Source organism: Scardinius erythrophthalmus (assembly GCF_964197995.2).
Source record: "Scardinius erythrophthalmus genome assembly, chromosome: 15".
Taxonomy (NCBI): domain Eukaryota; kingdom Metazoa; phylum Chordata; class Actinopteri; order Cypriniformes; family Leuciscidae; genus Scardinius; species Scardinius erythrophthalmus.
This window is the reverse complement of record NC_138235.1, coordinates 41731646-41744145: the sequence shown is the minus strand read 5'-3', so window position 1 is coordinate 41744145 and position 12500 is coordinate 41731646. Positions and strand designations below refer to the sequence as shown.

Genomic DNA, 12500 nt, shown 5'->3' with positions numbered 1-12500 from the left:
GTAAGTGAGGAGAGCAGAATAAAGTAAACTCTGACATATTACACTCACAAAGTCTTCATGAATGAATGATTCTTAACTTTGAGCTGATCATGATTTGCTGAAGTGTGTTTTCTTTAATTGCTAATGCTCTTTTCACACACAGACTGAACACAATGAAGCATTGCTTGGTGATTGGTTGAGCTAAACTGGTATTATCTAATTGTGTAGTTAAATTTAACAGCTGACAGATATTCAACATAATTCATGTGTGAGACAGTCTAACAGAAGGACGGACAAAACCAGTCAAATATCAGCTGAGTTCTGCTCATATTTTACTACCATTCTCTAAACTATAGCGAATAAACTGAGATAATGTGAGAAATGTTGAAGGAGTCTGAGTAAAGTTTGGTTTGACTGTGTGTCTCATTTATTCTCTTCTATTATTCTCTCGCGTCTCTTACATCGGCGACGTGCCAATTATCATTTTTGCAATTTGATTTAATGTATTATACTGCAGTTTCAAATAATAACCAGCCAAATCAAGTCCCCCCCTCATTGTGTGTGTGTGTGTGTGTGTGTGTGTGTGTGTGTGTGTGTGTGTGTGTGTGTGTGTGTGTGTGTGTGTGTGTTAGGTGCAGGAGTCGTATGACAGTGTGCTGAGTGATCTAGATCAGGTGATACACCAGTATCAACAGCAGGGGGCGACACACACTTACAACACAGGTCAGTGAACAGGACACACACACACACACACTGAGATCAGATGACGGACGTCACTGCTACTGAATCCACACTGAGCTGATCTGAGTGATGTCACGGTTGTCTTCTGTAGAGCTGATCTACAGCTGAAATTCAATTAGTTTCATAATTGATGAACTTTGCAAAATGAACACCAGTGTTGGGGTAACTTGTGTTACGTTATCGGATTACTGTTTTGATTTAATGAGCAAGGTAACGTATTACTTTATAAATTTCACATTCATATTTTAGTTACTTTTTCAAAAAAGTAATGCACATTATTTTTTTGATTACTTTATTACTTTTTTAATTCATTAGAATGATCTCTATTCTCCAACATATTACAAGGTAATGTAAGGATTAATGTTAAGAGATATTCTGTATGGGCTCAGGAAATATTCAAAGTGCCCAAACTATATTAAATATGTTCTAATTGTGTTAAAGTCCCCTGTAGTCAATAACTGAATCCCTTAAAACTCATCTTTAATCACCAATATGACATTCTTCATGCCTTAAAATATCTTGAATATAACTCGACACCCTTGCCTCATTTAGTATGCGTGGTTCTATGAATATGCAAATAAGCCCCGCCTCCACTCACTCAGCTCAGAGATCCACTGGTTGACGATCACACGTTGATCTGATTGGTTACAAGGTAGTTTGTGACGTCAGAAACACCAGCGATTTCAAAGCGTGTTTTTGAGACTGTCTTTGGTTCACTGCAGTTTTAAGGAGGAAATACTCAGCAATGCTGTCGACTTATGAATTTACACATGCTTTGTCTTAAAGCAGATTAAAAACACCACATAGACACATAAACAACATTAAAAGCTGGATTTACACCACAGGGGGACTTTAAAAGAAAGGGAAGATGGGTGTTTTTACAGGCTATGTTGTTGAATGCGTTAAACAAACACAGAGATCCTTAGATCGGTGAGAAGAAGTGACATAACGCATCACTTCCCCTAAAGTAACTATAAAACGTAATGAGTTATTTTTAGGGAGTAGCTCAATATTGTAACGCATTACTTTTGAAAGTAAGTTTCCCCAACGCTGATGAACACTGTTATATTCCTGTTTGCTGCTATGAAGCGATCTGCGCTGCATAAGTGTGTGTGTGTGTGTGTGTGTGTGTGTGTGTGTGTGTGTTTTGTAGGGGAGGGATGTAAACACAACGCTTCTGCTCTGATGGACGTGTTGCAGCGAACGCTACACAACTACAGCACACAGGTACAACACACACACACACACACACACACACACACACACACAGCATAAACCTGCTTTAAAGTCTTGTGCTAATGCACATTTAAAGCGCTGAAGGGATTAGCCGAGCACGTTTTGATGAAGACTTCGCTGGACCGTGTCCTTGAACACAGCGAGCTCATGAACTGTGTGTGTCTGATGTCGAGCTCACACACGAACAGTGCAAACGTTAAAGGAACACTCCACCGTTTCTTGAAATAGGGCTTATTCACATTCTTTCCTACATTTAGATAGGTGGGTGAATGCATTTTTGTCTCAGTGCATGCATTGTTTTAGTTTGACAGGGTCGGCGCTAGCTTAGCTTAGCACAATGAATGGAATCCTTTGTTGCCAGCTAGCATGGCCTGAGTAAGTGATAAAAAACCACCCCAAAAAAAACACGTAATTACTTCTTGTGGCCTGCGTATTCACAACGAGTACAAATAGCGATGCAGATTAACACTAGGCGATTTCCTAGGCAGATATTGACATGGGACTATATTAGGGGAAAGCACAGGCGAAGCACAGCTACTTAGGCGAAGCACTGGTACTTGGGCGCAGAGATATCACGCAACACATGAAATCCCACGACTTCCGTCAACATACCAGCGTGCATAGTCGCTGCCTGGCTATTTTCCCAACAGTACATGAATGGCGATGAACATGGCTGATTTTGTGTGAGCCAGAATCATACCTATATACAAGAGTTTACAGAAAATGAGTGGAAATAGACCGACAGGAGGAGGTTGCGATCGCTCAACAGCCTGAGGACGTGAGGATGAGAGCCAACATGAACTGATGGTGTGCATGTGGGGGAATATGCCGACTGAAATAGTGTCTGTGCTGTGGCGAGTGGGACCAGTTGCTGCCATCGATGACCAGGCTCGACGCGTCAGATCAAGATGAGCGTGCCCACAGTTGTCACAGCTACCGAGGATCTCGAGCCGCTGATCCATCCGGCAGTACGCGATTTTTTTTTTCCGGCGTGATAAAGTGAACTGGTAAAAACGCCCCACGCCGAATAGACCAAATGGACAGCTGTCCACAGAGTAAGTGATTATTTTAAACATGACACATGTATAGTAAACTGCTTGTAGCCTTCTCCTCATAGTAGTTATACTTAAACTCCTGAGTCCAAAGAACCAGGCTAACTCGGTGAGAGAAATATAGCTACCTTAGCCCTCAGTCATTTCATTTTACAGGTAACCATAACAGCGATTTTTAGTTTAGTTTGGTTGTTCATGCTAAACAGGTTGAATTCAACAAGAGGTTATACTAGAAGAGGCTAACGTTATTTGAACCGTAGTCTATATACAGCTTCTCAGCATCTATCTTACAACCGAATAAAGACACAGATTAACATAAGGAAGAGTAATAAAAGACAACTTACATGTGCACTTTGTTCTGCCTGTGCTTTGAAAATAGATGGGATGGGACGGCCGTATGTTTCAGACGTAACTTAGTACCGTCTTTCTGGACCCATATTCCATTTTTTCAAAGTAACTTAGTCCTCCGGTGCAAAATGCTCTTCGCAAACACGATACTGTTTGATTTTGTAGAGAGGCGTTGAAGTACAGATCTCCAGAGCCATTTATTTCTCAGTTCCACATTCGGTGGAATTCTGTGAAACATTACATTTGTGTATGTCCTTTGCTTGTTCTCACAACCTTTTGCTACGCAGGTAATTGCCATGTTTACTGTAACTTCTCAAAAAAAAAAAAAAATCCAAAAGCGAAGACACTCGGTGCAGGTCACGCGTGTTGTTCTTCTTCTGTGTTTTGACTAGTTGCCCGCTGGTATGTTGACGGAAGTCGTGGGATTTCATGTGTTGCGTGATATCTCTTCGCCTAAGTAGCTGTGCTTCGCCTGTGCTTTCCCCTAATATAGTCCCATGTCAATATCTGCCTAGGAAATCGCCTAGTGTTAATCTGCATCGCTATTTGTACTCGTTGTGAATACGCAGGCCACAAGAAGTAATTACGTGGGGTTTTTTTATCACTTACTCAGGCCATGCTAGCTGGCAACAAAGGATTCCATTCATTGTGCTAAGCTAAGCTAGCGCCGACCCTGTCAAACTAAAACAATCCATGCACTGAGACAAAAATGCATTCACCCACCTATCTAAATGTTGGAAAGAATGTGAATAAGCCCTATTTCAAGAAACGCTGGAGTGTTCCTTTAAGTGTTTTCCGCTGACGTCTCAGCCTGGGCTAGAATAAGGCATGTGTGACGAGCACTGCAGATCCCTGCTAACTTCAGTCAGCAAATGCACTTTTTAGTGTTTATTTTGTTGCACTTTCTCTCTGTGCATCTGTAGACTTCAGCTACGACACACACATCTCTAAAGGCTGTGTTTATAAAAGAGCTTTTCCTCCACTTCAGTGACACTTACACACAACAAAATTCACATATTACATATTCTGAGGGTTTTTACCGAGGGGTTTGTTCAGATATCACTCTCACTAGTTTATCTGACATTTAATTCCTAAAAAACAGAGAGAGATCCAGATAAAAAGAGAGATCCAGAATCCCCTCGATTAAATCCTTTAAATCTAATATGTCAACAAAATCAAACAAGAATTTTGATCCAATATTCAGATTTATGTTCTGGAAATGTATGTAAATAAGTGCATATTTAATTATATAATGCATATTTAAAGAACATTTCAGAACATTTTTCATACAAAAACATTATGTCAAGTCAAGTCAAGTCAAGTTTATTTATATAGCGCTTTTCACAACACAGGTTGTATCAAAGCAGCTTCACAGTAATAAATTAGAACAATACATCAATGTTTGTTTCTAGTGGAACGTCTACGTTCGGTAATGCTGATCAATAGTATCGTTGATTGATTAATTTAATTAAATATCCCCAAATATCCCCAACTGAGCAAGCCAAAGGCAACAGTGGCAAGGAACCGAAAAACTCCATCAGGTGACCTAATGGAGAAAAAAAAAAACCTTGGGAGAACCCGGGCTCAGTCGGGGGCCAGTTCTCCTCTGGCGTTTATGAACTAGAGGTCGGATTTAACTGTAGGATTAAAAGTATTATATGAATGCCTGGCTGAAGAGATGCGTCTTTAATCTAGTTTTAAACTGGGAGAGCGAGTCTGAGCAACGAACAGTATCCGGAAGACTATTCCAGAGTTTTGGTGCTAAATGTGAAAATGCTCTCCCTCCTTTGGTGGACCTAGATATCCTAGGTATGACCAAAAGCCTCGAATTTAGTGACCTTAAAGAGCGCGATGGATTATAGGGCGATAGAAGATCGGTTAAATAGACTGGAGCTAAGCCGTTTAGGGCTTTATAAGTCAGTAGCAATACCTTGTAATTAATACGGGACTTTATAGGTAACCAATGTAGAGATGATAAAATCGGTGTTATATGATCATATTTTCTTGATCTAGTTAGAACTCTAGCGGCGGCATTTTGGACTAACTGTAGCTTGTTTATTAAGGATGCAGGACAACCGGCTAATAACGCATTACAGTAATCTAGTCTCGAGGTCATGAATGCATGAACTAACTTTTCTGCGTCAGAAACTGATAGCATATTACGTAGCTTAGCAATGTTTCTAAGGTGGAAAAAGGCTGTTCTTGTAACATATGAAATATGATTTTCAAAAGACAGGTTGCAGTCTAATATAACACCCAGGTCTTTTACTGTAGAGGATGAAGTAACAGGACATCCTACTATGTTAAAGTTGTATTGTGAGAGGTTTTGTGGGCGGTTTTTTGAACCGATAAGTAGTACCTCTGTCTTGTCTGGATTTAATAAAAGAAAATTATGCGTCATCCAATCTTTTATATCTTTAACACACTCTGTCAATTTGGATAATTTAGCGTTTTCATCTGGCCGTGATGAAATATAGATTTGAGTGTCATCAGCATAACAATGGAAACTAATTCCATGTTTCCTTATAATATTTCCAAGTGGTAGCATATATATTGAGAATAATAGAGGGCCTAACACAGATCCCTGCGGCACTCCATAGTTTACTGGAGTTATGATAGATTTTTCTCCATTTAAATAAACAAAATGGTAGCGGTCAGATAAATACGATCTAAACCAGCTTAATGCTTGTCCTTGAACACCAGTATAATTTTGTAGCCGATCTAAGAGTATTGTGTGATCTATAGTATCGAACGCAGCACTAAGATCAAGTAAAACTAATATTGAGATACAGCCTTGGTCAGAAGCTAAAAGTAAATCATTTGTGATTTTAACGAGCGCAGTTTCAGTGCTATGATGCGCCTGAACCCAGACTGAAACTTTTCATAGGTGTCATTTTCTTGTAAGAAAGAGCCCAGTTGAGCGGACACAACTTTTTCTAATATTTTAGACATAAAAGGTAGATTTGAAATGGGTCTATAATTTACTAGATTATTCGGATCTAATTGTGGTTTCTTAATGAGAGGTTTTATAACTGCCAGTTTAAATGTTTTTGGAACATAACCTAAAGATAAAGACGAGTTAATAATATTGAGGAGAGGCTCTTCCACTACAGGTAACACTTCTTTCAATAGTTTAGTTGGTATGGGATCTAATAAACATGTTGTTGTTTTAGAGGAAATGATAAATTTATTTAACTCTTTTTGTTCTATAGTTGAAAAGCACTGTAATTGTTCTTGCGGCGTGATAATTGAGGCTGAATTATAAGGCGCGATTGAGGATTGAACGTTTACAATTGTGGTTCTGATGTTTTCTATTTTCTCAGTGAAGAACTTCATGAAATCATTACTACTAAACTGTAATGGAATACTTTGTTCAGGAGACATCTGTTTATTTGTTAGTCTCGCCACGGTGTTAAATAAGAACTTAGGATTGTTATGGTTGTTTTCTATTAGTTTGCGTAGATGCTCAGCCCTGGCCGCTTTTAGGGCCTTTTTATAACGTGACATACTGTCTTTCCAAGCGATTCTAAAGACCTCTAAGTTGGTTTGTTTCCATTTACGCTCTAAATTACGGGTTTCTCTCTTTAGAACACGCGTAGTACTGTTGTACCATGGTGCTTTACTTTTCTCTCTGACCTTTTTTAATCTAATGGGCGCAACAATATCCAATGATCCAGAGAGAATGGTGCTCATAGTGCTAGTTAATTCCTCTAGTTCATCTGTTTGTTTGGGTTCACTGAGCAGCTGAGACAGATCCGATAAGCTGTTTGAAAAATGATCTATGGTGGATGGAAGGATTGTTCTGCCTAATCGATAACGCGGCGCAGCATGATATATTACAGGAGTACGTAATATGCAAGTTACCATGTAATGGTCAGTGACATCGTCACTTTGCGGAATGATATCTATATCGGTTGGATCGGTTCCATGTGATATAATTAAATCGAGTGTATGATTAAATCGATGAGTCGGTCCGGTAATGTTTTGCTTGACCCCAAAGGACTTTAATAAATCTGTAAACGCAGCCCCTAACGCATCATTTTGATTATCTACATGGATATTACAGTCTCCAACAATTAAGGCTTTATCGAAGTTAACTAATAGGTCTGAGAGAAAATCTGCAAACTCTTTTAGGAAATCAGTGTAAGGCCCAGGCGGTCTATATACGGTAGCCAAGGCTAGAGATAATAGGGATGTTTTTCGAACATCTAAGAGCGTAACATTTAGTACAAGTACTTCAAATGAAATAAACTTATAACCCGTTTTCTGAGTAACATTGAGAAAATCTCTATAGATTGTTGCAACACCGCCGCCACGACCATTCAGACGGGGCTCATGCTTATAGGAGTATCCTGATGGAGTAGACTCATTTAAACCAAAATAATCATTTGGTTTAAGCCAGGTTTCAGTAAGGCAAAGTACATCGAAGCTATTATCTGTGACTATTTCATTTACAATAACTGCCTTAGGTGTGAGTGATCTAATGTTTAGAAGACCTAGCTTTAAAAATTGTATTTGATATGTAAATAATCAGCTGTGTGTGTGTGTGTGCAGTCGCAGGAGTCAGTGATAGTGATGCAGAAGCTGAATGACGAGATCAGACAGAAGGATGAAACGATCACGGATCTCCAGATGAACCTCCAGGTGTGTGTGTGTGTGTGTGTGTCGTTGTTCTGATGATGAACTGAGAGGATGTTGAGTCTGATGAGATGATGGTCTTTCTTCTGCCCGTGTTTAGGAGTGTGAGTCTCGCGGTGTGTGTGTGACTGAGGAGGCGAAGCGTCTGCGTGCCTGTGTCTCAGACGCTGCCGTCGAACTGCGCAGACTCTCTCAGCAGCTTCAGGAGGAGAAAGCACAACACACACACACACACACACAGATCAACACACTGCGACAGCAGCATCACAACGACTGCCAGGTACCAACACTAACACAAGCTTTGTTACTTGAAATAAAATAAATATTAACTGAAATATATAAAAGTAAATAAGCCCATATGCTTGATTTTATACGTATGTATGTGTGTGTGTATATATATATATATATATATATATATAAAAACTAATTCAAAATATATGAATAAAAACTATAATAGTAAATTAGTGACGTAGAGTAAAAGAACATAACCATAATGTCAAAAACACACAACAAAATTACCAAAACCTTAAATTGAATTAACTTAAAATGGAATATATCAAAAAAAAAAAAAAAATTAAATTCAAATAAAATTCTAATTCAAAATATTAATAAAAACTTTAATAGTATATTAGTGATAAAAAACACTGCCTGAAACAATGACAAGAACACACAACAAAATTACTAAAGCTACCTAAAATTAAAATGAAGACAGAAAACGTGAAAATAAATAATGTAAAATATTAATAAAAACTATAATCATATTTAATTGATACACAAATAGCACTGTCAGGCTCACACACTTACACTCTCAGTGTTTGTTCCTTCATTAGGATTTAATTTGCTCATAAAGTGTTTTTATTATTGTGTTTAGGAGAAACTGGCGTTCCTGCACACACTTTATCAGCGTATGCTCGCCGGGTGTGTGCTGGTGACGCCGCCGCACTGCATGCTGGGTAGCTTCTCGTGGGCGGAGCTTAGTGCGCTGGTGCAGGAGCACATGGACACACTGACCTCTGACCTCTCCGCAGCCAATCAAAAGGTGAGCAGGGGCTTGTGGGAAAGGTGTGTCGTAGATGTTGTACAGTCCTGATGTCTGAGAGGTTGTGTGTGTGTGTGTCAGGTGTCATGTCTGGAGAGTGTGTGTGAGGGGAAGTCGGCAGCGCTGGAGAGTGTGAGCGCACAGATGAGACAGAGAGAGGAGAGCTGGGTCAAACAGAGAGAAGATCTCCACACACAACACACACACCTCATCCACCAGCTGCAGCTGAAAACACAGGTACACACACTCTCACTGTCACTGATCTACTACTCAACTAAAACTTCTATCAGTGGTTACATTTTCACATGAAGTTTAAACTTTATAGAGCCCATATTGTGCCTCTTCTCAAAGTCTTGATGATGTTTTCAGGTTTTCCTGCTTGAATGTTGATTATTTTCCTCATATTCTCCATTGTTGCGGCTCCTCTCTTCCCAGTCTGTCAGTAACGCTCTGTTTACTTCCTGTCTCTATGAAGCCCCTCCTTCTGAAAAGCACACTGTGCTCTGATTGGTCGGCTGGAGCAAGTGTGCCATAACCGCCAGTTTAACACACTACTAACTAACTCAACCAGGCCCCGCCCCTTTATTCTGCATATTCATTATTTAACCCGTGTCATGATTCCCTCGGGTCATTTTGACCCGAAACTGGATTCGAGGAGTTTTTGGTTGAAATTTAAAATAGTAATAAATTCTGCCCTCTCGGGTCAGTCTGACCCCCTTAGGAATGAATGGAATGCGAGGAATGCTTCAGTTCACATAGAAAAACATAAAAATGCCCAAAGTTCAAACTAAAAATGTGCAAACTTTACCAAAAAATTATTGTATAATGTCTACATGTGTATCTGAGTGCAGACTGAAGTTGACTGGCTTTAGGACCCAGAGGAACAGCTCATTTATTCCATATAGAGCCATAAGGACATCTAGAGTCATGAAATATCATCTTATATTATTATTTTTACACAAGAGGTCGGCAAAGACACACTATGTAAGATATTTTGAGCTGAATTAAAAGGATTATGCATGAAATTGTGAGAAATTTTTATTTTAAGTTGAAAGAATGTGAGGAATGTGCTTAAATTAGTATTTATTAATTGATCAAATCTAGTAATTTAAAGGTAAATATAACAAAAAATTGCATTAAAAAATATTATCAAAATGAAATAAAATAAGCTTTCTGGACAAAAAAAAAAAGAAGTATAGTTTTAGGGCTTAGGGGCATTTTGACCCGTGAGGGAAAGATGTTTAAATGACGTGTTTGTTCCCGGAAGAAACTCAAGATACAGTGGAGTTCAGGAGTTCAGAAACACTGATATAGAGAAGAACTCCCGCTGCATTATCTTAAAATTACTACAAATAAACACTAAAATACGGTCCCTCTATCTCTGCAGGATCTCCGTGTTCAGCTGGAGCAGTCAGAGGGGCGTGTCCACTCTCTGGAGCGCGCTCAGTCCGAGCAGAGACAGGAAGTGATGCGTCTGTGTGCGGCGTGCGGGCTGCTAGCAGGGTGTGTGCGCGCGCTGCGGAGGCAGGTGTGTTTGCTAGCGTGGCAGAAGCTCGTGCTGCAGGAGCGAGTGAGTGACGCGGACGCTATGAAGACTGAGGTCATGAAGCTCCTGCACGCGCTCGGCGAGCCTGGGGTCAAAGGTCGCAGCAGGTTTCGGCGCTACGCCATCGCTGTGCTAGCGGCCGGGCGTCTGCGCGCTCTGGGACGCGGCTCCGGCGTGATGTTCAGGGTGGCGGTGGGCGTCGGGCCGCAGGTGTGTGTGAGCGAGGTGTGTGTGAGAGAGGAGGAGGAGGACAGGGTGGTGAAGACGCTCACGTCCGCTCCGCTGATCGAGCTCGTGCACACGTGCATGGAGGAAGTCCAGGAGGAAATCAGCAGAACCAGTGAGAAACACACACACTCACACACTCAACTGATGCACCGATGTATCGGACAATAATCGCTATCGGCCGAATAAAGCCGTTATTGTCGCTATCGGCGATTAAAGCCGTTATTGTCGCTATCGGCCGAATAAAGCTGTTATTGTCGCTATCGGCCGAATAAAGCTGTTATTGTCGCTATCGGCCGAATAAAGCTGTTATTGTCGCTATCGGCGATTAAAGCCGTTATTGTCGCTGTCGGCCGAATAAAGCCGTTATTGTCGCTATCGCCGATTAAAGCCGTTATTGTCGCTGTCGGCCGAATAAAGCCGTTATTGTCGCTATCGGCGATTAAAGCCGTTATTGTCGCTATCGGCCGAATAAAGCCGTTATTGTCGCTATCGGCCGAATAAAGCCGTTATTGTCGCTATCGGCCGATTAAAGCCGTTATTGTCGCTGTCGGCCGAATAAAGCCGTTATTGTCGCTGTCGGCCGAATAAAGCCGTTATTGTCGCTGTCGGCCGAATAAAGCCGTTATTGTCGCTGTCGGCCGAATAAAGCTGTTATTGTCGCTGTCGGCCGAATAAAGCTGTTATTGTCGCTGTCGGACGAATAAAGCCGTTATTGTCGCTGTCGGCCGAATAAAGCTGTTATTGTCGCTATCGGCCGAATAAAGCTGTTATTGTCGCTGTCGGCCGAATAAAGCCGTTATTGTCGCTATCGCCGATTAAAGCCGTTATTGTCGCTGTCGGCCGAATAAAGCTGTTATTGTCGCTATCGGCCGAATAAAGCTGTTATTGTCGCTATCGGCCGAATAAAGCTGTTATTGTCGCTATCGGCAATAAAATTGCCGCGATAAAATTCCAGCGACAGGCAGTGTGTCTGTCCACACTAGACGCGACGTGACTGTGAGACGCCACAACGTCAATCAAAAATCACAGCCAATCAGAACAGCATGTGGGCGGAGTCTCGTGGCAAGTGCACAGCACTAGAGAGTAAACTTGACGGCACTCGCAAGAAAATGGATAAGTAGCTACAAAATACATAGGCTACTGAGTTACTAAAACAATCTTTGTCAAATAATACACTTGTTTGATCACAGTTTGAACGTTCTTGTTTCTATTTGTTTAATTTCAAGATCTGAGGTGAATTATCCATTGCTGCTTTTACAGCCTCAAAGCTGGAGCACTAAATGATATTCAGAGTCACATGACACGCTTTTAACATTAAATAAAGCACATAAACAGCACCTGAGATTATCATCGCCACACTTTGTGTTTGTTGTTCCAGCGTGACGCCGCAGAAAAATAGAAACCGTTTCTAAATTAGAATCGTCGTGTGTCGCCGTCTCGGCTGGTTAGGACAAACACTCTGATTAACATGGAGAAGAACCTCTTATCACGTGTCGCGGCGCGTGTAGTTAGGACATGCCGTAACGCTGATCATGTGACCGTCAGGCTCGGCTGGAGTGATGTCAGCGGCTCAGAGCGGGTGCAGGAAGATGTTGGAGCGGCTGCTGTGGGACGTGGACTCTCAGTGCGCAGGGCATTATGGGAAGGACTCGTTGGCACGGCGACTGCGTGACGGACTCCACACGCAGAACAC

General features: G+C 41.2%; 1 protein-coding gene across 8 annotated transcripts in view; it reads left to right on the top strand.

Moving 5' to 3' along the window:
- Positions 1-12500, top strand: part of ccdc171 (coiled-coil domain containing 171) — a 52647-nt gene that overhangs the window by 30163 nt on the left and 9984 nt on the right. For 6 of the 8 annotated variants that reach the window (XM_081387640.1, XM_081387637.1, XM_081387636.1 and 3 more), the window contains 8 exons: positions 612-702; positions 1874-1947; positions 7911-8000; positions 8095-8274; positions 8866-9033; positions 9115-9270; positions 10421-10919; positions 12353-12500. The exon at positions 12353-12500 is cut by the window's right edge and continues 25 nt beyond it. In XM_081387640.1, coding sequence (XP_081243766.1) covers positions 612-702; positions 1874-1947; positions 7911-8000; positions 8095-8274; positions 8866-9033; positions 9115-9270; positions 10421-10919; positions 12353-12500 — 1406 coding nt within the window. The remainder of the gene's footprint in view (positions 1-611; positions 703-1873; positions 1948-7910; positions 8001-8094; positions 8275-8865; positions 9034-9114; positions 9271-10420; positions 10920-12352) is intronic. The other 2 variants (XM_081387641.1, XM_081387643.1) reach the window with 2 other exon arrangements.